The sequence below is a fragment of the Helianthus annuus genome, chromosome 8 (assembly GCF_002127325.2).
Source record: "Helianthus annuus cultivar XRQ/B chromosome 8, HanXRQr2.0-SUNRISE, whole genome shotgun sequence".
NCBI lineage: Eukaryota > Viridiplantae > Streptophyta > Magnoliopsida > Asterales > Asteraceae > Helianthus > Helianthus annuus.
In genome coordinates, this window is record NC_035440.2 from 26,883,470 (window position 1) to 26,908,462 (window position 24,993).

At 40.4% G+C, this 24,993-nt stretch overlaps 1 protein-coding gene across 1 annotated transcript; it reads left to right on the plus strand.

The window, feature by feature from the left end:
• Positions 1-470: 470 nt before the first annotated feature.
• LOC118480934 (GATA zinc finger domain-containing protein 14-like) lies at positions 471-7,334 on the plus strand. The gene is made up of 5 exons (XM_035975938.1): positions 471-533; positions 1,570-2,385; positions 3,828-4,089; positions 5,607-6,360; positions 6,821-7,334. Exons 1-5 carry the CDS (start codon positions 471-473, stop codon positions 7,332-7,334), a joined length of 2,409 nt encoding a protein of 802 aa, XP_035831831.1.
• Positions 7,335-24,993: the final 17,659 nt, after the last annotated feature.

The window sequence follows — 24,993 nt, forward strand, 5'->3', positions numbered from 1 at the left end:
CTTCATCTTCATTCTCTCCCCCATTTGAAAATTAGAACAAATCTTCCTCCACAACCACTACCAAAGTCGAATCTCCTACTCCCCCACCATCTGCAGTGGAAGATTCGTTATCGAAAACCGGTGTTCGTAATTGTTTAAGTTAATGTTTTTTATGTGACTTTTAGTTTCGTTTAGCCTACTTTTGATTAGAGTTGTGTTTTGCAGGTCTAATAGAGTTTAAGGAGCTTTTCGAGAGCTTTACAAACCATCGGGATGAAAAACGGACCACCGAGACGCAAAACGTATCAACCGGGAGTGAGGAAACAAGAAAACAGGAAAACCAACTCACAAGGGGGCATCGGCGATGCCCTAGGGCTGTCGTCAACGCCAAACAATGAGTTCCGTAGGCGACGCTACCCCCTGCTGCCCGACGGGATTTTTTGTTATTTCTTGGTTGGTGACGAGTTTTAAAGCAACTTTCACCTCATATTATGGGGTTACCCTTTGTTTTTGAGCGGCTAATTCTTATAGGTTTCACCTTGGTGAAGGTGTTTGTAAGTCAAGGGTTTGAACAATGTTCTTAGTTTCGTTTTGTGACAAATTAATTTGTATTTGAATCGTTTGATAATTGTTTTGCATTGGAGCTATATTTGTGAATTGTCGAATGAGATATGAAATTTGACTTGGCGAAATAAGTTTGTGTACTTATACTTTATCAATCAAAAGGTTTTACTTGTCCGAAGTAACGAAGTGCATTCCGGTCCATTATACGCGTTTATAGCAATTGGCACCTAAGCTTTGTGATAGAAATCCGTTAATAACAACTTCAATTGAATCAAATTTAAAACGTGTAGGAGCCCTAGGATTGCAATCACCGAACCGGGTGTGAACCTTGTTTACTTATATTGGTTTTAATCCATCAATTACAATTCCGTGTTCTTGTTTAAGCTTTTGTTAGTTAATAATCAAAAACCAAATTGTTGGTTCGTTCCGACCCATTTTCCAACAAACGAAATTTATACAAAATTTAGCAAGCTTCATAAATAAATTGTGACAATCGTTTAAAATCAATCGAATCTACACACAAACCACAAACTCTTCATGATTTGACCTCTTACTACCGCTAACTATTTGTTTGAGGTAATTTGGGTATTATAAATGTATCTTTGATCGGAGCTCAACCCTCCCGATCAAATTTTGGCGCCATTTCCGAGGAGTTCGTGCGCTTTGTGTTCAGATTATTGTTTGATTTTCGTGATTAACTATTTAAGGTGTTTCTTTTTGTTGCTTTATCATTTTCCTTGTCACGCCGGTGTGTTACTTGTGCTGATTACAGGTAGTGCATGCATACTAGGAATTCCGAGAGGACTTCACCGTTATTATTCGAACCGAAAATCGAGAGAGTTGTATGAAGGAATTTAGCCAATCGGTTGGAAGCAACACTTACTTCCGACCCACCCAACACCCATCCATCATCTTCACCATCCGTTGAACATACTTCAATAGAATACCAAAACTCAAACCAACACCCCAACCAAAACCAATTTCAGTATCGAAGCAATTTTTGATCCAACCTAAACATTCAACAAGATCAACTGGGCGGTGGTAACAACTCAAGACCACCTACACCACCATTTCAAAACCGAGGCCATAACAACAACCAAAGAACACCCACATCCAAATTCCAACCGACAAAACCCTTTACCCACCAACATCGATGACCATAATGTCAACTCCGACCGTAGAGGTAACCATAGTCGCCGCAATCCCGCGAATGAAGACCCATTCTTCAATCTTGATGACTTGAGGAATGCAATCCCTGATGATGAACAATATAGTGTTCCCGATTGTCAATCGCTGGAACATGTGAGCATTCACTCGGAAGACTCGGATGATGGGGGAAACTACGATGAACGGGTTGAAGACGATATATGGGGGGATATAAATGCAGATAACATCTACAATGCGAGGGGGATTGAGAATGAGGAATTCGGGTACCAAAATGGCAACTACGTGGGTAATGAGGGTTATGGTTACGGGTATCGCCGGAACGACGGATATGGAAACAACCGCCAACCACGAAATAATAATCAAAAGAACCGGGATAACGGTTATTGCAACAACAATAATAGTGCTAACCGAAACTGGATTCCCCAATTCGTGAAAGGTGGTAATCAACGTGGTAGTCAAGGTGGAGCTCGAGGCGGTGATAGAAGAGGTAACCGGAGACCGGTGGATCAAGAGGTTAATGGTCCACGTCGTCGTCTGCAACAAGTTCCTAGGGGTGTAAATGATCGTTTTAGCTCGGTGGTCACCGAAAATGACTCACCAATTGTTCCTCCACCCCGAGAATTTAGGTCCTTTGAATGCAAGCCCAACTATATTAACATCCTACTCACTTCAACGGTAGGACACATGACGAGCCGTATACTCATTTGGCGGAATTCTCCGCTATTTGTAGTACAATAGAGGGGCGTGACTAGGAGATTGAGGAAGTGAAATTGAGGCTATTTCAACTTTCACTAAAGGATAAGGCAAAGCAATGGTTCCTCACGCTTCCAGCGAATAGCATCCGTACATGGGCTAAGATGCAACAAGTTTTTCTCGACTAGTACTACTCAATAGCAAGGACCGATCATGCAAGAGATGAAATTCGATTGTTCGACAAATCTCGGGGGAATTGTTACATGAGGGTAAAACCCGAGCATTAGCATGTTTATCTTATGATTTTTATGATGTTTTAGGTGATTATATTGTTTGAATGTGATAACTACGAGAAATTATGGTTGTGCAGATTAATCGCCTAAATCAAGGGAGTTAAAGGATTTGAAGGTGAAGTGGAACACCTAAAGATAGTAAGAAAGGTAAAAGACATTGTTCGGGATTTGTTTCGGCTTAGAAGTTAGTTGGCCGTAACTTATGGCCATGCCATATAATATAAAAGACAACAAAGGATGCATGCCATAACTTACGGCAGTTGGCCGTAAGCTACGATGGGGTCTAGCTGAGTATTCCGGGTGTTGACTTTTCAAAGTATAAAAGGGTTTTTCAAAACATTAATCAGATTATCTAGCTTTGTGATGAACTCTAGTGATCAAAGGGCATTCCATGGACGAATTTTCAACATTTTCATCGTAGTTTTTGACCAAAACGAAGATCCTAAAGATGCAATCAACCTTGATTCAAGTATTGAAGACCAATTCACTAGCATGAGCAGCTAAATCTTTTGTGGTCTCCTCCGGATGGAGGATTCTTGTAAGTGGAGGGATTTTATGTGTTTCTATTATATTTGAACTTGGTAATCTAAGCATTCAATGCTTTTTACTTATTGATTCAATTGAGGTTTTAAACGGTTGAATTTTATCTGAACCTTAGTTCTGATTCATTCAATTTCCACCGATTCTAGTAATCGGGATATTTTTTATAGGGATTGGGGTCGGTAGATTCAATTGATATTATATGATAACCTTTCATTGTTTTGCAATCGAAGTACTTAGTCTTTGAATAATCACAACCTATTAATTGAGTTACACAATCATGTCTATGTGGTTGCTACAATTGAACACATAACTGAAATCCATTTCGAGTCTAAATCCGCAGTAACCATCTTTTCTCTCATTGCTACAATTCTTCTTAGTGCATTTAGTTTAGTTCAAAATGCCCAAACAATCGATTTTACATTTTTTCAATTAGACTTTTAATACTTAATCAACAAACACTTTCCACCATACTCCTTTGGTTCGATACCCTACTTATACTATCTACATAGTTTATTTAGGTTTTTGCATGACACTCACGACAATCATCATTGGTCACTCGTGGGTGTATATTTTCTATGAACACAACAGCCGCTCCAGTTGTTAACACAACCAGCGTCTCCAGCCATCAACCAGAACACCACTATCGCCATAGCTAGAAAACCAACCACTGGCGGTCCAACACTATTAAATCCATGTCTAAAAAAACCTCCACCTCCATCTTCATCTTCATCTTCATTCTCTCCCCCATTTGAAAATTCGAACAAATCTTCCTCCACAACCACTACCAAAGTCGAATCTCCTACTCCCCCACCATCTGCAGTGGAAGATTCGTTATCGAAAACCGGTGTTCGTAATTGTTTAAGTTAATGTTTTTTATGTGACTTTTAGTTTCGTTTAGCCTACTTTTGATTAGAGTTGTGTTTTGCAGGTCTAATAGAGTTTAAGGAGCTTTTCGAGAGCTTTACAAACCATCGGGATAAAAAACGGATCACCGAGACGCAAAACGGATCAACCGGGAGTGAGGAAACAAGAAAACAGGAAAACCAACTCACAAGGGGCCGTCGGCGATGCGCTAGGGCTGTCGTCAACGCCAAACAATGAGTTCCGTAGGCTGAACATAGCGTAGACAGTCAAAGATGGCATCTGCAGAAAAACTGACTAACCAGCCAGCATCGGCGACGCTACCCCCTGCTGCCCGACGGGATTTTTTGTTATTTCTTGGTTGGTGACGAGTTTTAAAGCAACTTTCACCTCATATTATGGGGTTACCCTTTGTTTTTGAGCGGCTAATTCTTATAGGTTTCACCTTGGTGAAAGTGTTTGTAAGTCAAGGGTTTGAACAATGTTCTTAGTTTCGTTTTGTGACAAATTAATTTATATTTGAATTGTTTGATAATTGTTTTGCATTGGAGCTATATTTGTGAATTGTCGAATGAGATATGAAATTTGACTTGGCGAAATAAGTTTGTGTACTTATACTTTATCAATCAAAAGGTTTTACTTGTCCGAAGTAACGAAGTGCATTCTGGTCCATTATACGCGTTTATAGCTATTGGCACCTAAGCTTCGTGATAGAAATCCGTTAATAACAACTTCAATTGAATCAAATTTAAAACGTGTAGGAGCCCTAGGATTGCAATCACCGAACCGGTTGTGAACCTTGTTTACTTATATTGTTTTAAATCCATCAATTACAATTCAGTGTTCTTGTTTAAGCTTTTGTTAGTTAATAATTAAAAACCAAATTGTTGGTTCGTTCCGACCCATTTTCCAACAAACGAAATTTATACAAAATTTAGCAAGCTTCATAAATTGTGACAATCGTTTAAAATCAATCGAATCTACACACAAACCACAAACTCTTCGTGATTCGACCTCTTACTACCGCTAACTATTTGTTTGAGGTAATTTGGGTATTATAAATGTATCTTTGATCGGAGCTCTACCCTCCCGATCAAATTTTGGCACCATTTCCGGGGAGTTCGTGTGCTTTGTGTTCAGATTATTGTTTGATTTTCGTGATTAACTATTTAAGGTGTTTCTTTTTGTTGCTTTATCTATTTCCTTGTCACGCGGGTGTGTTACTTGTGCTGATTACAGGTAGTGCATGCATACTAGGAATTCCGGGAGGACTTCACCGTTATTATTCGAACCGAAAATCGAGAGAGTTGTATGAAGGAATTTAGCCAATCGGTTGGAAGCAACACTTACTTCCGACCCACCCAACACCCATCCATCATCTTCACCATCCGTTGAACATACTTCAATGGAATACCAAAATTCAAACCAACACCCCAACCAAAACCAATTTCAGTATCGAAGCAATTTTTGATCCAACCTAAACATTCAACAAGATCAACTGGGCAGTGGTAACAACTCAAGACCACCTACACCACCATTTCAAAACCGAGGCCATAACAACAACCAAAGAACACCCACATCCAAATTCCAACCGACAAAACCTTTTACCCACCAACATCGATGACCATAATGTCAACTCCGACCGTGGAGGTAACCATAGTCGCCGCAATCCTGCGAATGAAGACCCATTCTTCAATCTTGATGACTTGAGGAATGCAATCCCTGATGATGAACAATATAGTGTTCCCGATTGTCAATCGCTGGAACATGTGAGCATTCACTCGGAAGACTCGGATGATGGGGGAAACTACGATGAACGGGTTGAAGACGATATATGGGGGGATATAAATGCAGATAACATCTACAATGCGAGGGGGATTGAGAATGAGGAATTCGGGTACCAAAATGGCAACTACGTGGGTAATGAGGGTTATGGTTACGGGTATCGCCGGAACGACGGATATGGAAACAACCGCCAACCACGAAATAATAATCAAAAGAACCGGGATAACGGTTATTGCAACAACAATAATAGTGCTAACCGAAACTGGATTCCCCAATTCGTGAAAGGTGGTAATCAACGTGGTAGTCAAGGTGGAGATCGAGGCGGTGATAGAAGAGGTAACCGGAGACCGGTGGATCAAGAGGTTAATGGTCCACGTCGTCGTCTGCAACAAGTTCCTAGGGGTGTAAATGATCGTTTTAGCTCGGTGGTCACCGAAAATGACTCACCAATTGTTCCTCCACCCCGAGAATTTAGGTCCTTTGAATGCAAGCCCAACTATATTAACATCCTACTCACTTCAACGGTAGGACACATGACGAGCCGTATACTCATTTGGCGGAATTCTCCGCTATTTGTAGTACAATAGAGGGGCGTGATTAGGAGATTGAGGAAGTGAAATTGAGGCTATTTCAACTTTCACTAAAGGATAAGGCAAAGCAATGGTTCCTCACGCTTCCAGCGAATAGCATCCGTACATGGGCTAAGATGCAACAAGTTTTTCTCGACTAGTACTACTCAATAGCATGGACCGATGATGCAAGAGATGAAATTCGATTGTTCGACAAATCTCGGGGGAATTGTTACATGAGGCTTTAACTTGGTTTAAACAATTGGTTCGAAAATATCCTCACCATCAAATTCCAAGGTGGGAGTTATTGAAGTGTTTTGTAAGGGGATTAGATGCCGATGAACATAAGTATTTACTATCGGCAAGCAATGGCACCTTGTTAAACAACCATGAGGAAGATGATTGGGATTTTCTAGAGAGGATGAGTAAAAATTCAAAGGCGGTTGCATTGGCGGATAGAGCGAAACAGCATCTAACCTCAAGGTCTTGGCCCGACCGCGATGCTAATTCTAAAGATCGGATTGAAACATTGGAGCGGGAATTGGTCCGCATGAAGAAGAAAGAAGTGGGTGCAGTACAATATACCGTATGTGAAGAATGTGGTGACATCGGTCACCGGACCGAGAATTGCCAAGCCATCGCAGATGTGAATCAAGTGTATGGAGATCGAAGGCAATACGATGTGAACTCCAACACGTACCACCCCGGGTTTTGGAACCATCCTAACTTTAGATATGGTAATGCCTCCAACCAAATGAACACGAATTTTCAATCGGGAAATCAAGGTGGGTTTTCACACCAAAATCGCCAAATTGGTAACCAAGGGCATCAAAGTCGAGACAATTACCAAAGAGGTTACAATCAAGATGGTAACGGGTAGGCGAATAATCATGGTGGCGGTGATGATTTGAGTGCGAAGATGGACGTCATATTGAACTTGATGAAGGAGACACTAAAGGAGAATGAAGTGCGAGACAAGCTGCATGAGGCATTGGCAAAACAAGTGGGCCAACTAGCGGAGGAGATGGCTCAACTACGAGGAAGTGGAGGAAGACTTCCAAGTGACACTACAGTGAACCCGAAGCATCAAGGTTCTAGCTCAAGCAACGTGAGGACTGCACGCGTTAGCGCGGTAAGTATTCTTTTGAATGATGAAATTTGTAGTGTTGAAAACATTCCACCACCACAATTCGTTGATTGTGTAGTGGAAAATGCAAGTGATGAGTCGGAAAGTGAAAATGAACAAGAAACGATTTCACAAATTAAAATTGAAAATGTAACTAAAAATTCTTTTAGTGAAAATTGTTTAAATCAACTTAACCCGATTAATACATCAAAGTTTAAAGAACGGTGCCCACCAAAGGATGAGAGGTGGGAAAATTTCAAACAAGCAAAAATTAATTTACCATTACTTGATGACATTAAAAAGGTTCTGGCTCATGTGGAATGCTTAAAAGAGTTGAGCATTGAAAAACGGCACAACAAATTACCTGAACCGGTTAATTTGATATCACATGTTAGTGCCGTTTTATCAAGTGCCTTCCCCCAAAAAAGCTCAAGATCCAGGAGATCCTCTTATTCCAATCCAAATTGGAACATTCAAAATTAAGAGGGCGTTCCTAGATCTTGGAGCTTGTGTGAGCATCTTGCCCGAGAGTCTATACGACCAATATGATTTTAGTCTATTGAAAAAGTTTGACAACCCCGTGGTGTTGGCCGATCAGACTCCCACGCATCCAAGGGGGGTGGTGGAAGATGTGATTGTGAAGGTTGATGATTGCTACTACCCAGTGGACTTTTTGGTAGTAGACTATGTTGGTAGTGTTGAGGACACACAACCAATAGTCATATTGGGTAGACCGTTCCTGGCAACTTCTAATGTGATAATAAATTGTGCAACGGGAACGGTAAGAATGAAGTTTGGGGACCGGGAATTAAATTTAAATGTTTTTCCAAAATTTACTAACCCACTCGGTGAGGATACATATCCAAAGAAGGACATGAATCCAATCAAAAGGGTATGCGCGATGGTTGGTAGGTTTGGAGAACCAAAGAAGAAACCGGTCAAGAAGAAGAAGGCGAAGAAGTCGCCTCAAAAAAAGAAGAAGGAAGAGGAAATGAGGAAGTTTGGCCCGTTTGGGAGTAGATGGTATGAATCACCGGTGGGTGATTTCGATGAGTTTGTGGGCAGCAAGCACGCCATTCGACCACCATGAGGTGGTAAGTTAACCGTTGTTTTATACTTTTTATAGTTCGTTTTAATTTATCTCCGTAGTCTAGTTTGTGTTGTTATTGTTGTATAATTTTTTATTTCGTTTTATTTCTAGCATTTTTTATTCATAGTTAAATGAACGTTGTGGGTGTGTTCACTATATAACCCTCACTAGACCTCTCGTCTTCCCAAGCTATCGGGAGGTTTAAAAGGGCTTGTTGCATAAGCTAAATGCAACCGTGATTCCTACGAAAGTGAGTTAGGTTTGTTGTTGTTATAAATTATTTTTCCACAAAAATTCAAATTAAAGTAACGAGTGGCATGGTAAATCTTTTGTAAAAAATGGTAGAACAAATAACTAACAAATGTTGATTGTTGTGAGAAGCATGCTTCTACACAAGGATTTAGATTTGTAGGTATAAATGTTTGGGAGACAACCATTTTTATGGAAGATTGAAGACCAAGCAAGGAACACGAAACAATCAGGTGCATTCGTTTCCTTTTATTTGAGTGTTATATAGCTAATAAGTGGATTGTAATTGTATAATATTGCCCGGGGTGGAATCTTTGGGAGTTTGGTCGTGTCACATCCCTTGTTCATACTCTTGCACATTGAGGATAATGTTGACCTCAAGTGTGGGTGGGGATGGGGAGAAAAAGTTTGTGTTTTTGACCCCTTTCATTTAAACACTACACATTGAGGACAATGTTTACCTCAAGTGTGGGGATGGGGGAAAATTTAAAAAATGTCTTTGTTTAAAGCAATCTGAAAACCACAAGTAACTAAGTCAAAGAGGGATGACACACCCATTTGGTCTTTTGTCATGGTTAAGTTCAAACAATTAACATGAATGGTATTTAGCGGGTGGTTATTTGGGAATAATTCGCCTAAGAAACTAGCACATTATGCATGTCACATACCATACCCCTTGTACGTGAGGTTTTGAGCCACTTTTACATCATAGATTTACATATATATGTTTCTTTGTTTGAGTGGACCATTAGTTACGTATTGTAGAATTTGCAACTTTTGATACGTATGACACCATAGACCGAATACAAGCACGAGAATGAGTAAGGCATTAGGTAAACCTTTTCCATTTACACCATTTATATATCCTTACCCAAATAAATCCCCTAGTTGCCCACTTTGAGCCTAAACCTTTCGTTTGACAACCCATTTAGCCCACAACCATAAACCATTTCTTTTTAAACCCGTGTGATGAAAATTCGATAGTAGGATTACGTGTTTGTATAGTTGTGATTTATATATGAAAAAAATCGAAAATTCAGAAAACATTGTGAAAAAGAATAGAAAATCATTGAGAAAAATTCAAAAATATGAATTATTAGTTTGTGGAATAAAAGGCTAAAGTTGTTGCCTTGTAGCTTGATGTTTTAGTTAGTTATGTTTAGAGTAGTTGTTTTGTAATAAAAAGCGAGTTTTCATCACCTTAGCCACTTTAAATATCCTATTCCATACCCTTAGCCTAGCCCCATTACAACCCTTAAAAGACCTTTTGACTCGTGCTTAGTATTCATGTTCGTTGGTGGAAAATGATTGAGTTGCAAGCATATGCGGATACGTGTTCTAATCGGTTTTGAGTGATTACTTAAAGAGTGCTAATTCATTATCTAATTAGCCAAATTTTAAACCGAGTGGAGAGAATATTATGAGGGATGTGAATGGTTTATTAGTTTTAAGGGCAGGTTAATCTTGGGTAACCATTTTATATGTGATCATTCACTTTACCGTTAAATATTTCGTAAATTGTAAAAAGTTTGAACCGGGTATAACATTAGATCTTAACCTTAGTCTCGGGAGTGGGACGTGTGTTTCTCGTTCGACCCACCTGAAAGTAAATAAAAAAAAACAGATTTGCTTGAGGGCAAGCAAAAGACAAGTGTGGTGATGTGATACGTGGTCGAAAACCGGTGTTCGTAATTGTTTAAGTTAATGTTTTTACGTGACTTTTAGTTTCGTTTAGCCTCCTTCTGATTAGAGTTGTGTTTTGCAGGTCTAACGGAGTTTAAGGAGCTTTTCGGGAGCTTTACGGACCACCGGGACGAAAAACGGACCACCGAGACGCAAAACGGATCAACCGGGAGTGAGGAAACAAGAAAACAGGAAAACCAACTCACAAGGGGGCATCGGCGATGCCCTAGGGCCGTCGTCGACGCCAAACAATGAGTTCCGTAAGCTTAACATAGCGTAGACAGTCAAAGATGGCGCCTGCAGAAAAACTGACTAACCAGCCAGCGTCGGCGACGCAAGGGGGGTGTCGGCGACGCCACCCCTGGTGCCTGACGGGATTTTTTGTTATTTCTTAGTTGCTGACGAGTTTTAAAGCAACTTTCACCTCATTTTCGGGGGTTACCCTTTGTTTTTGAGTTTGAAACCATTCTTGGAGCCAAGATACTTCACCCATTCATCCTCTAATCATCCAATCGATCCATCCATCATCCGTTTCATCATCACCTTCATTCCATTCAACCCTAATTCCTCCATTCCTTCATCTCCATTAAACCTTTCATCACCACAAACCCTAACCACCACATTCATCACTTTCAAAGCTCCTAGATATCAAAGTTCAAGCTCTCATCCGTTATTGATGGTGTTCCGGTCACCATGAGCGGCTAGTTCTTGGAGGTTTCACCTCGGTGTAGGTGTTTGAAAGTCTAGGGTTTGAACTATGTTCTTAGTTTGATTTTGTGACAATTTGATTTGTATTTGAATTGTTTGATAATTGTCTTGCGTTGGAACTATATCTGTGAATTATCGAATGAGATATGAAATTTGACTTTGCGAAATAAGTTTGTGTACTCATGCTTTATCAATCAAAAGGTTTTACTTGTTCGAAGTAACGAAGTGCATTGTGCTCCGTTATACGCGTTGATAGCAATTGGCACCTAAGCTTCGTGATAGAAATCTGTTAATAACAACTTCAATTAAATCAAATTTAAAACGTTTAGGAACCCTAGGATTGCAATCACCGAACTGGGTGTGAACCTTGTTTACTTATGTTGTTTTTAATCCATCAATTACATTTCCGTGTTCTTGTTTAAGCTTTTGTTAGTTAATAATCAAAAACCAAATTGTCGGTTCGTTCCGACCCATTTTCCAACAAATAAAATTTATACAAAATTTAGCAAGCTTTCTGACAACCGTTTAAAATCAATCGAATCCACACACAAACCACAAACTCTTCGTGGTTCGACCCCTTACTACCGCTAACTATTTGTTTAAGGTAATTTGGGTATTATAAATGTATCTTTGATCGAAGCGCGGCACTCCCGATCATACAGTCCCACGACGAATCCCTTTGGTTCGATTTTACATTACTGCAATTAGACTTTTAATACTTAATCAACAAACACTTTCCACCATACTCCTTTGGTTCGATACCCTATTTATACTATCTACATAGTTTATTTAGGTTTTTGCATGACACTCACGACAATCATCATTGGTCACTTGTGGGTGTATATTTTCTGTCAACACAACAGCCGCTCCGGTTGTTAACACGACCAGCGTCTCCAGCCATCAACCAGAACACCACTATCGCCATAGCTAGAAAACCACTAGCGGTCCAACACTACTACATACATGTCTAAAAAAACCTCCACCACCATCTTCATCTTCATCTTCGTTCTCTCCCCCATTTGAAAATTCGAACAAATCTTCCCTCCGCAACCACTACCAAAGTCGAACCTCCTACTCCCCCACCATCTGCAGTGGAAGAGACTATCTGAACTAAAACCAGATTTGTAGGTTTTGATGGTGATTTGCAAGTTGTGATGTGTTGATTTGCTATTCAAGGTGATTAACATATCTCTCTCTTCATGGTGATTTTCAAGGTTTTTATGTGTTTCGGCGACAGTGGTGGTGATGTCTGTTTTTACAAGTGATAAAATGGAGAATATGTCAGAAAGAGTGTTCGGAGAAGGTGAAAAATACTTTCGGTATGTAGGGATTACTATGTAGGGATTACTGGTTTTGGGTTGGGATGGGGAGGATAAGTGAGTGGGGGCCTGAGGCTTTTATTTAATATATAAAATATACTATTATATTTCTTTCTTATTTTTATGGTAAGGGTATTTTGGTCATTTCATATAAATTTAGCTGAGAAAATTTAACAGAGTTACAACATTTGCATTGAATTCCTTATCCTCATTCTTATAATTACACTAAAAATCACTACTTTTTTCTCTCATATTTTCAATTAAATAATATTTTGAGTAAACCGCCATTTTGGTCCCTGTGGTTTGTGCAGTTTTGCCATTTTAGTCCAAATCTCAAACTTTTTAAATCTGGGTCTAGTGATTTGCATTTTGTTGCCATTTTAGTCCAAAACTCAAAATCTCTCATTTTTTACTGTTTTAAGGTCCCTTTTTTGTCTTTATCTGCAGGGGTAGTTTGGTTCATTTAATTTTCATTAAACCGATTCCTTTATTAAAAAACCTCAAATATAAATACCCCCTTATTATGGCAGACCAATTACATCATCATCTTCAACATACCAACATCCATTCATCCAGCCATACATTCATGTATATCCCAAACATACACACCAAAATTACTTCAACTAAACAGAAAATGCAGAAGCCCTAAAACTTCAAACCATCATTATTACTTCTAAACAGTTAACTGTTTTCAATCAAAAGCCCTAACTGCAGCAAATCATATCCAATACTCACCGATGATACAAACTAAACAAAACCTAACAACAAGTTATCCAAAACCTACAAACAAGCAAATCTAAACAAATTAATCCAATTAAACCCTAACCTACACAATTCACTTACTTCAGCACCAAATTAACCACAACCAGATCACAATCAGAAACAAACAGATCCAAATCAACAACCACTAACCATTAAAATGCGAATCCAGATCCTCCTGATCTCGATCACTAAAAAACGGCGGCAACCAGAAAACAACAGAGAGTAACACCGACACTCCAAGTATCAAAACGAACACACATCGAAACCGAAACAAACGCGAAACCCTAAAACAACAACAACACTAAAAAATGAACCGTGGATCCTGTTGGTGGTGGGTCGGGAGATTCTGACCCGTCTAACTGTCAACTACCATCTGGGCATCCGACTTTGAAGTATCCTGAGATTTTTGGAATTAGGGCTTCTTGTTGTAGGTCCCTCGTGGAGGATGAGGTTAAACCTTAACCTTGTTATAGTAACACACTAGCGAGTGCGGAATCCAAGCTAGTATGCAAACCGAGTTGAGACAAGCATAAACACAAAACACACAAGATTCATCGATTAACACCACTTGTATTAATGCGAATGAAGGTTCCGGTTACAAGCACAATGTTTACAAGTCAGTATTGCAAACTCTCTAATGTGTGTGTTCTTGACAGAAGTGTCTCTCAAGTGTTTTCCAATGTCTAAACTGAAAAGAACACACTGCATGGGTATTTATACCCAAACACAGGTAGTCTGTCCGAAGGATCATCAAGGCTGATCGAAGGATCCGATAGATGATCGAAGGATCATCTATCGAAGTTAAACCTGTCGAAGGACCTATGTATATCTCGAAGGATGATCTGTCGAGATTCATCTTTCGAGCTCATCGAAGGATCTAAACTATCCTTCGATGAGACATCCTTCGGCACAGACATTTTACATTCATGCACAAACTGTTTGGCCAAGTCAAACTAGGAGGATAGTTGACTTGGTCAAACTTACAAGACTAACATAGACATCGTTTTACATCCAGACCGAATACAGACAAAGTACAGACACAAGTGCACCAACAAACTCCCCCTTGGCTGTAGCTTTGTCTCGATCTTGATCATCTTTGATCTTCGTGTCTTCAAGTCTCGGATGTCCTTTCGAGTCATCAAAGTCGGAGGATCTTCAAAGTCTTCACGTCTTGAAAGCAGAAAGTGTATCAACAAACTACCCGTATCATGTAGGAAGTGTGTTGACAAACTCCCCCTTAACATAAGCTCCCCCTTGAGTTATGCTCGTGAATGACTTGATCTTCAAAGCTTAAGATCCGTGGTGTTGATGATGGTCAGCGGCAACTCGATCATTTTCATCTTTTGAGTGCCTTCACGTCGTGTCTTCATTCCAAAGCTTGTCATCGACCATGTTCTCCTAGCCTTTAGAATATGCACATGCAAGAAATCTAAACGCGTAATGAGAACAACTGCTTGGAATAGTTAGTATAAACAAATGACACACGAATGACCATGTCACAATCAAACACCGTCCGACAATTTGAAAGTTTAATAAATTTCTCAATTTTAGATTTAACTTTCAAAGCTTGCAATTTTCAACCGTTTATGAAGATTTAGTCAATTCGGTTTTCGTTCAGGTTTCAGGTAACGAAGACTCGAGCTCCAACATCGTACGATCGAAAATAAAGTAGAAATAAAATCTTTTTGGCTTTTACAAAGTTTATATTAAAACACATTTTAGGTGTGTTTTAATATTTCGAAAGACAACAATTTTAATATCCTTTGAGTGTTATCAAACGAGATCACCGCTAATGTCGTGCTGATATGCACCAAACGATGAAACTGTTTAAAAGAAAACAATAAAAGTTAAGCAGTAAATAAATATATACAGACATTCTTTTTGCAAGTTTCGAGGGTAAGAGAATCATATCTGTGTATGGTCATGTCAAAACACTCTTGTTGTTCAGTTAGTTAACATTAAAATAAGCATCCTATAGCGATTATCGGTATTGTTGTCCACTTAAGCTCAACTTATCAGATGTAATCATGGCGAGGGGATACGTTAAGGTATGATTTATACTTACCGACCGGTGTTCATCCACATCACGACACATTCCCGTATCAAGGTATGCACGAGAGTTCATCTTACCGGTGAGTATACTGATTATCATCTGTTTGACCGTATAAAATGTGAGATACTCACTTATTTTGATTTGAAAACAAGCCCTATGTGATATAATCACTTATTGATGAGGAACTTGATTTTCATATGCATGAGGGCACAGGAGCAAGTCCGTGAACAGGTCAGTACTTCCGTACAGCAGAGAGACGAACTTGACTCCCGGATAAATGTGATATTTTATCACTTATTTGTTTGGACATGTGATTGTTTATCACTTATTGAGGTCGAATGCAGTATGTAATATGTACACGTATGTATAGTATCATGGAAGATCTAGACTTGCGTCCCCGTTATTTTTCGGTAAAAGATACAACCATGATACCCAGATGATAAGCAGCATAAAGACCGAATATCTCAGAACCTCGGCAATCTATCAAACGAAATTTCGGTACTAAGACCATATGCCAATGAATGGTTCCCACCTGGTCTTCAGTCGATTTAAGTTTATATCACCCTGCACACTTTAAAATGATTGTGAGCCTACCGATACATCTTATATAGAGCTGCTTATCGTTTTTCATTTAAGGTTTAAAGAGGTTTGGATAGACCACTGATGTACTATCATTTTCTCTTTTGCTCGCCAGGAAACTCATTTTTGTTTTTCTATTGTTTTTGTGTTTTTGAAATTTTTCGATGTTTTTGGATTTTACGATTTTTGGATTTACTCCCCCTAAAATCAATAAACTAAGACAAATTTAAAACACGAAGGTATTTACAAAAATGATTTTCCGATGTTGGTTTACTCTTGCTTGACCTTAATGCCGTTTACCAATAATAAAAAGTCAAATCTTGATTTGTCAAATGCTTTGGTAAAAAGGTCGGCACGTTGGTCATCGGTGTGGACCTTAACAACATCGATTAGCCTTTTCTCAAAGCAATCACGTACGAAGTGATATTTGATTTCGATGTGTTTGGTCTTTGAGTGCTGCACAGGATTTCTAGTGATCTGTAATGCAGCAGAATTATCAACGTAAATAGGAGTAGTTAGGAATTCAAAACCGTAGTCCCGCTATTGTTGTTGGATCCAAAGAACTTGGGAGCAACAACTTGAGGCAGCAATGTATTCAGCTTCGCATGTTGAAGTAGCCACACAAGTCTGCTTCTTGCACTGCCATGTGACTAGGCGATTTCCTAAAAACTGACATCCAGCCGTTGTGGATTTGCCGTCGATTTTGCATCCGCCATGATCAGAATCACTGAATGCGATCAAGTCAAAGTTATTATTCCTAGGGTACCATAGACCGGTGTCAGGGTAACCCTTCAAATAACGAAAAATCCTTTTTACAGCTGCAAGATGTGAGGCCTTCGGGTTGACTTGATATCTGGCAAGCAGGCACGTTGGGTACATTATGTCTGGCCTTGATGCTGTGAGGTACATAAGAGATCCGATCATTGCGCGGTAGTATGAGGGGCTAACAGCTTCACCCTTCAAGTCTGGAGTAATTCCGTGATTTTGTGGCAGTGGGGTACCAATGGGCGTTGCATCAGACATCTGGAACCGGCTCAAGATGTCACCAACATATTTAGTCTGATGGATGAATATCCCAGACTCAGTTTGTTGCACTTGTAGGCCCAAGAAGAAGGTCATTTCCCCCATAGCACTCATCTCGAATTTATCCTGCATAATGCGCTCGAAATTCCTACACAAAACATCATTAGTAGAACCAAAAATAATATCATCAACATATACCTGTACCAGAAGAAGATCTCCATCTTGTTCTTTGATGAAAAGAGTACAATCGATAAGACCTCTTTGAAAACCGTTCTCCAGCAGATAGGTAGATAAGGTTGCATACCAAGCTCGCGGTGCTTGATGAAGACCATAGAGAGCTTTGTTGAGCAACCAAACCCGATCGGGATGGATAGGATCTTCAAAACCTGGAGGCTGTTCGACATATACCTCTTCTTCAACCACACCATGTAAGAATGCACTTTTGACGTCCATCTGGTAAACCTTGAATCCTTTGAATGAGGCATAAGCCAGAAAGATCCGAATTGCTTCCAGACGTGCAACAGGTGCATAGACTTCGTTGTAGTCGATCCCTTCTATCTGACGAAAACCTTGAACGACTAAACGTGCTTTGTTCCGAATAACCACTCCACGGTCGTCTTTCTTGCATTTGAAGACCCATCGAGTGCCAATTTTCTTGTAGTTCTCAGGTCTTTCAACAAGCTTCCAAACACCAAGCTTGTTGTCACACCCCGATTTCCACGTGTCTCACCGGTGGGCCCGGTGGGGGATTACCGTGACGATGTTGGCAACAATATAGTCAAACCACACAATTATATAATGCACAGCGGAAGCATAAGATAAATATATAAATTTCAACCTCTGAATGTAATATCAAAATGTATTACAGGGGTTGGATATATCCACAGTGGATCGTAAATAAAAGTAAAGTATTGTTCCATTAGATACTGCAATCAAGCTTGCGAGGCTTATCCCGACGCTAGGGAGCTAATACCAGCCAATTACGTTTAGGTACCTGCACTTAATCTTTTTGGGGAAAATACGTCAGTTTACACTGGTAAATACATTCAACTGACACATTTGAAAATGTTTATTAAAATTGATTTGAATGCACAAGGCACAAACTCTTTTATAACTTGGGAAAATTCATAATGATCTTGTGAACGTTTTCCATGTTCTTTTATGCGTTCAGTAGCCCGGGTCGTGCCGGGTTAAAGATTTATAGACACACCACGTTTGCGTAAAACCGTAGTACAGAAACCAACGGCTACGTCTTTTAATTTTAATGTCGACACTTTATACCGGGTGTACGCCTACACCGGGATGTCGATGGTCGTGGCCATTTCGTAAAATGATGCCGAGGATATCCGGGACAACGGTCATTAAACCCCCCAAAGGCTTATAAGCAACAAAACTGTTTAAATGAGCCGATCATATTTAATCAATTAACCACCTAAGCGATGGAATTATATAATGCTCAATCAAGCGGTATTAATATACCGTAACCCAAGCCCATATAGGGGAAATAAGTCAAAAGTATTTACCTTTGCAAGTATAAATCCTTAATTAAGATCAAGTCACCGATAGCTTTTACTGGGGCTCCTAATCTGGAACGAAGGTTTTAATTAACCTCTTAGAATCCTAACGGTCCTTGTATTAGCCGTAGCTTAAACCGGTTGATTCCGATATATAGATATGGTTAATTCGCACGAAAAGGCGAAAACCGAGAATGGAGTATGATTTGGACCCAACAAGTTCAGAGACTCGTTTTATATGGGTTTATAGTTCATACTCTGGATTTTGGGGTTCAAATAGTATACTTTGACCCATATCGGCTATTGCACGGAAACTAGTTCCATGAGCCGTACCGTGTGCGCAAATAAGCGAAACGGTTAACCATAAGAGTCGTACGCTTATTTCCTAAGTCAATATGCCTTAAAAGTATTTTGGTATCAGTAGGATACCTTCCGTAATGCCCGTAACGAGTTTAAGTTTATATTATGCCCCGTGGGGGCTTTTCGGTCATTTTAAAGACTTTAAAAGAGCTTTTCGGGTTCTACAGGAAATCTGAGTTTCCCGAACAGTTTATAAAGTTTAAAATACTTTATTTATTATTTAAAATCAGTGGCAACTGGAATCGGGTCAAAAGACCTTGTAGAACTCCCGTTTTGGCCAAAAAGGGCATATTCGGTATTTACCGAACCGTAGCCATAACCGCAGGTTATGAGCAAGGTAAAAATTATTAAAAATCTTTAAAATTCCCAAAATATTATTTTACCACAGTGGGTAAAAGTTTTGGTGCCGAAAACTTGGGTTAGATGAGCGTTATGCTAGTTGCGCCGTTAATTACAAAACTTTCTTAAAAGTGCGCCTTTTAGCATAACTCTCATTCTAGACCTCGGATTGACGTGAAACTTCAGGGACATGCTTATAATTTAATAAGCAAGGTTTTGGTCCGTTCACGTGTCCGAAATACTCGTTTTAATTTTAAAAGGCCGTTACGGTCAACTTTTAGGCGAATGACGGAATTGCGCTAAAGACTCGGATAACTCATGAACCGACCACAGAGGCTTATACCAACATGTGACCTGGTCCTAAGAGAGTCCTAAGGTATATTTATACCTCACTAAAACGGGTCAGAACTGAAGTCAAAGCAAAAGTCAAACTTTTGCGACTTTCGGCTCCGAACCGGTTCTATATAGTAAATGATCGATTCAAACGAGCGCAAACATGTTTATATACTTATTATCATGTTTTATGATTATCAAAACAGGTTCCATAACATATATATCACAGATTATGCTTAAATTGCTAAAATAGCTTTCTGTTGACTTTTTAACCGCGCGTTTGACTCGATAATTGACATAGTTAGAGTGGTGATCAGGGGGAACCCTTTTAGAGGTTTAATACCCACATAAATACCAACTCAAAACTACTTTTGGTTCGTCATAAGACTGAACCATCACTGAGTTATTTTAAAGTCAAACCGTACTTACGACGGTTTGGTTTTTAGCTAAATACTAAGCATAAACTGAAGTATGAATGATCAAGGCAACTTACAGAAGTTAAGACTTGAATATGGAGCAGAGAAGAACACTTGGGAGCACTTAGAATGATCAGATGGAAGTTGTTTGAGTGTGTGAATTGTTATGAGCACAAGAGTGCTATTTATAGCAAATGCTAAGCAACCATGATCATTACAACTCTTCCAATCAGACCAGGGGTGATGGTAGGTGTCCCCTAAGTGTTATGGGTCGAGCATAGGGTGCCCATGCCCCATAATAATGTGCATGATCGTTCAAAGGTGCCAAAAGCCAAGTAGTTACCATTTTTCTGCATCTGGGCACTTTACGCGGCCCGCATGGACATTCCATGCTTCTTTTACGCGGGTCGCCTAAAGTTCATATAACAGACGCGTTATTTAAGAGGCTCGCGGCCCGCCTCAACTAATGCTTAAACTTCACGCGGGTCGCCTAAGGTTAAGATTTCAGGATTTTTAAATCTTTTTGTAATTATTACAGAATCTGGCCATTAATAACGAAATCTTTCGTAATGATTCGCCTGACCTTTCGGTTTTGAAGGGGTAACCTTGCGGTTTGGCCCTCGGTTATTTACCGATAGGGGCCTCGTGTTAATTACCCGCATTATTAAGTCCCCGGTTTATTTATTAATTATATTGGAAAGCCTTAACTTTCACTGTTGACGCTTTTAACCCTTCTTCTACGAATTCGATCGTAACTTTCTCGTTTCATATCGAAACTTCGCGAAATTCATATATATTATTTTAGTGAGGGTATAATACCGTTACAAAGTCTTGGGAACGTTAAAGGGTCACTCAGAGGTGTTATTAAACATGTTGACACAGTTAACCCCTGTAGTTTGTAATCTCTCACTTTCTTCCGCGTTTTATTTTTGTACGATCTTTAATTTATTCGTTTGAAGGTTTAAGCATTATTTAGGGATACTATAAAGTATATTCACCCTTGTTGACATCTATAACCCTCGAATTTATATACTTTCAAGGTTTGTCAAAATTAGTCCTTTATTTATTTTAGATGCCACGTGTAAACAAATGACACGTGTTAACACATCATTGGACACAAAATTTCGAGGTGTTACATCCTCACCCCCTTAAAATAAATCTCGACCCGAGATTTACTCAAATAAATAGGGGTATTTTTCTTTCATTGTAGCTTCGACTTCCCACGTATATTCAGGACCTCTACGAGCATCCCATTTGACTTTTACAATCGGTACGTGCTTTCTGCGAAGCTTCTTCACCTGTCGATCTTCAATCGACAAGGGTTTTTCTATAAACTTTAAGCTCTCATCTATATGCACATCTGTGTGTGGAATCACCAACGACTCGTCGGCGAAGCACTTTTTGAGATTGCAGATGTGGAACACATTGTGAATTCCATTGAGCTCTTCAGGCAAGTTCAGTTTATAGGCAACTGATCCGACTCGTTCAATGACCTCAAAAGGTCCTATGTATCTCGGACTCAGCTTGCCCTTCTTGCCGAAACGCATCACCCCCTTCCAGGGCGATACCTTAAGTAATACCTTTTCACCCACTTCGAAGTGAAAATCCTTACGCTTTGGATCAGCGTAGCTTTTCTGCCTATCGCGGGCAGCCTTGAGACGTTCCCGGATCTGGACAATCTTGTCCGTCGTCTGGAAAACAATCTCTGGTCCCGATAATTGGACCTCTCCTACTTCCGCCCAACAAACAGGCGATCTGCATTTCCTACCATATAATGCCTCAAAAGGCGCAGCCTTTATGCTGGTGTGGTAGCTATTATTGTAGGAGAATTCGATCAGGGGTAGGTTTTTATCCCAGTTACCACCTAAATCGATCGCACATGCACGAAGCATGTCTTCTAGCGTTTGTATAGTACGCTCACTTTGACCGTCCGTCTGTGGATGGTAAGCCGTACTAAAATTTAAACGCGTGCCCAAAGATTGCTGGAAACTTTTCCAGAAGTGAGATGTGTATCTAGTATCCCTGTCGGAGATAATAGACACAGGTATGCCGTGTAAGGCTACAATCTTATCAACGTAAAGTTGGGCTAACATATCGGAGCTATACGTCTCCTTGATGGGTAGAAAATGGGCTGATTTAGTCAGCCTATCGACTATGACCCATATTGTATCGTTTCCTTTCCTGGTCTTGGGTAACTTGGTTATGAAGTCCATAGTTACGCATTCCCACTTCCATTCGGGAAGTTCAGGCTGTTGTAGCAAGCCAGACGGCTTTTGGTGCTCGGCTTTGACTTGAGCACAAGTCAAGCACTTTGCTACATGAGCGGCTACAGACTTTTTCAAGCCTATCCACCAATAATTTGCCTTTAAGTCTTGGTACATTTTATCAGCACCAGGATGGACTGAGTATTTGGAACTATGGGCTTCCTGGAGAACAACATCACGTAGTCCTCCGTAAATCGGAACCCATATACGTCCGTTCAGCCTAAGAATTCCATCCTTGCTAAGAGTCAACTGCTCTGCAGTTACTCCCAGCTTTTCATTAGGATAATTAGCTTCCAACACAGCCTCTCGCTGTGCAGCCAAAATCCTTTCAATCAAATTATTTTTAACTTCAATGCTCTTGGCATTGATTCGAATGGGTTTTACCCTTTCTTTCCTGCTCAATGCATCGGCGACTACATTCGCCTTGCCGGGATGGTACCTGATTTCGCAGTCATAATCATTCAGGGTTTCCATCCAACGGCGTTGTCTCATGTTCAACTCCTTCTGGTTGAACAGGTGCTGGAGGCTTTTGTGATCAGAATAAACCACAAATTTAATACCATAAAGGTAGTGCCTCCACAACTTAAGTGCAAATACAACCGCACCCAACTCCAAATCATGGGTGGTGTAATTCTTTTCATGCACCTTTAATTGCCTTGAAGCATAGGCAATCACCTTGCCCTTCTGCATAAGAACACATCCCATGCCTGTGTGTGATGCATCGCAGTAAACTACGAATTCATCTGTACCCTCAGGTAAGGTTAACACAGGTGCGTTGCTTAGTTTCTGCTTCAGTATTTCGAAGGACTCTTGCTGCTTCGGGCCCCAAATGTACTTTTCTTTCTTCTTGGTCAAGGAAGTCAAGGGCGCAGCAATCCTCGAAAAATTTTCAATAAATCTTCGGTAGTATCCTGCTAACCCCAGGAAACTACGAATTTCGGTAGGCGTCTTTGGTTCTTGCCAGTTCATGACTGCCTCTACCTTAGCGGGATCCACTTGGATACCACGCTCACTCACAACGTGTCCTAAAAACTGAACCTCTCTTAGCCAGAATTCGCATTTCGAGAATTTGGCGTAGAGTTTCTCACGTTGTAGTAACTCGAGAATGCAACGGAGATGCTTCTCGTGGTCATCTTGGTTCTTGGAATAGATAAGGATATCGTCGATGAAGACTATGACGAATTTATCCAAGTATGGCTTGCAAACGCGATTCATGAGATCCATGAACGCAGCCGGTGCATTTGTGAGCCCAAAAGGCATCACTAGGAACTCGTAATGGCCATAGCGAGTCCTAAATGCAGTCTTGTGTACATCTTCATCTCTGACCCTTAGTTGATGATAGCCCGACCTTAACTCGATCTTGGAGAAGTAGCTTGCTCCTTGCAGTTGGTCGAACAGATCATCGATCCTTGGTAAAGGATATCTATTCTTTATGGTAACTTTATTCAGTTCTCTATAGTCGATGCACAACCGCATCGATCCGTCCTTCTTCTTTACAAATAGGACAGGAGCTCCCCAGGGAGATGAACTAGGTCTGATAAAACCTTTCGCCAGCAGTTCGTCCAACTGGGTCCTTAGTTCTTTCATTTCCGTTGGCGCTAATCTGTAAGGTGCTCTTGCTATCGGAGCTGCTCCAGGAATGATGTCAATTCTGAACTCCACTTGTCTATCTGGTGGCAAACCAGGTAGTTCTTCAGGAAAAACCTCGGGGTATTCAGAAATGACTGGAAGATCCTCGATCTTCGGCTTTGGTTCTTCAATTATCACCTGAGCCATGTAAATTACACAGCCTCTGTTCAAACACCTTGAAGCTTTCAGCATAGATACGTCTTCGGGCAATCCGTAATGCGTATCTCCTCGAATGGTAAGAGATTCACCACTCGGAGTCTTTAAAACTATCTGTCTTTTGCCGCAAATGATTTGGGCCTGATTACGAGATAACCAGTCCATGCCTAGCACAACGTCAAAGCCCGCCAGTTTGAAAGGAAGTAGAGATAAAGGAAAAGAATGGTTCCTAATGGACATTTCACATCCTTCTAGAACGGTAGAGACGGTTTCTATCGTGCCGTCTGCCAACTCTACTTCGTATTTTACGTCTAGGGTTTTGATTGGCATATTTAGTAGTTGGCAAAATTTCTGGTCTACAAAGGACTTGTCAGCGCCAGAATCGAACAGTACTCTTGCAAATATATTATTTACGAGAAAAGTACCTGTAAGCACAGTGTCGTCCTTGACCGCTTCCTTTGCATCCAAGCGAAAAATTCTCGCATTTGATTTCTTCGTCTCTTCCGCCTTCTTGGCATACTTCGGGCAATTACTCTTTATGTGCCCCTTTTCATTGCAATTAAAGCAGGTTGCGTCCTTTATCTTTTTACACTCCACCGTCTTATGATCCTTGGACTTGCATAGTCCACAGGATGGAGTCTTTTGTTGCGACTGCGAACCAGACGCAAACCTACACTTCCCGGAGTGAGGTTTCTTGCAGACCTTGCAGTAAGGTCTTCCATCAGATTGCCCCTCCTTCTTTGCCTCCGACCCTCTCTTGCCCTCACCGTTTCCACGGTGCTTTTTCCCAGACTTTCGTGAGGTATCATCCTCACGTTTCCGCTTCTCAGCCTCCTTGCTCCTTTGTGCCCTCAGACGGACAGCATCAAGTGTAAGAGACAAGGAGAGGTCAGTAACTGACCTGAAGGTCGTTGGCCTAGAAGCCTTTACGCTGGC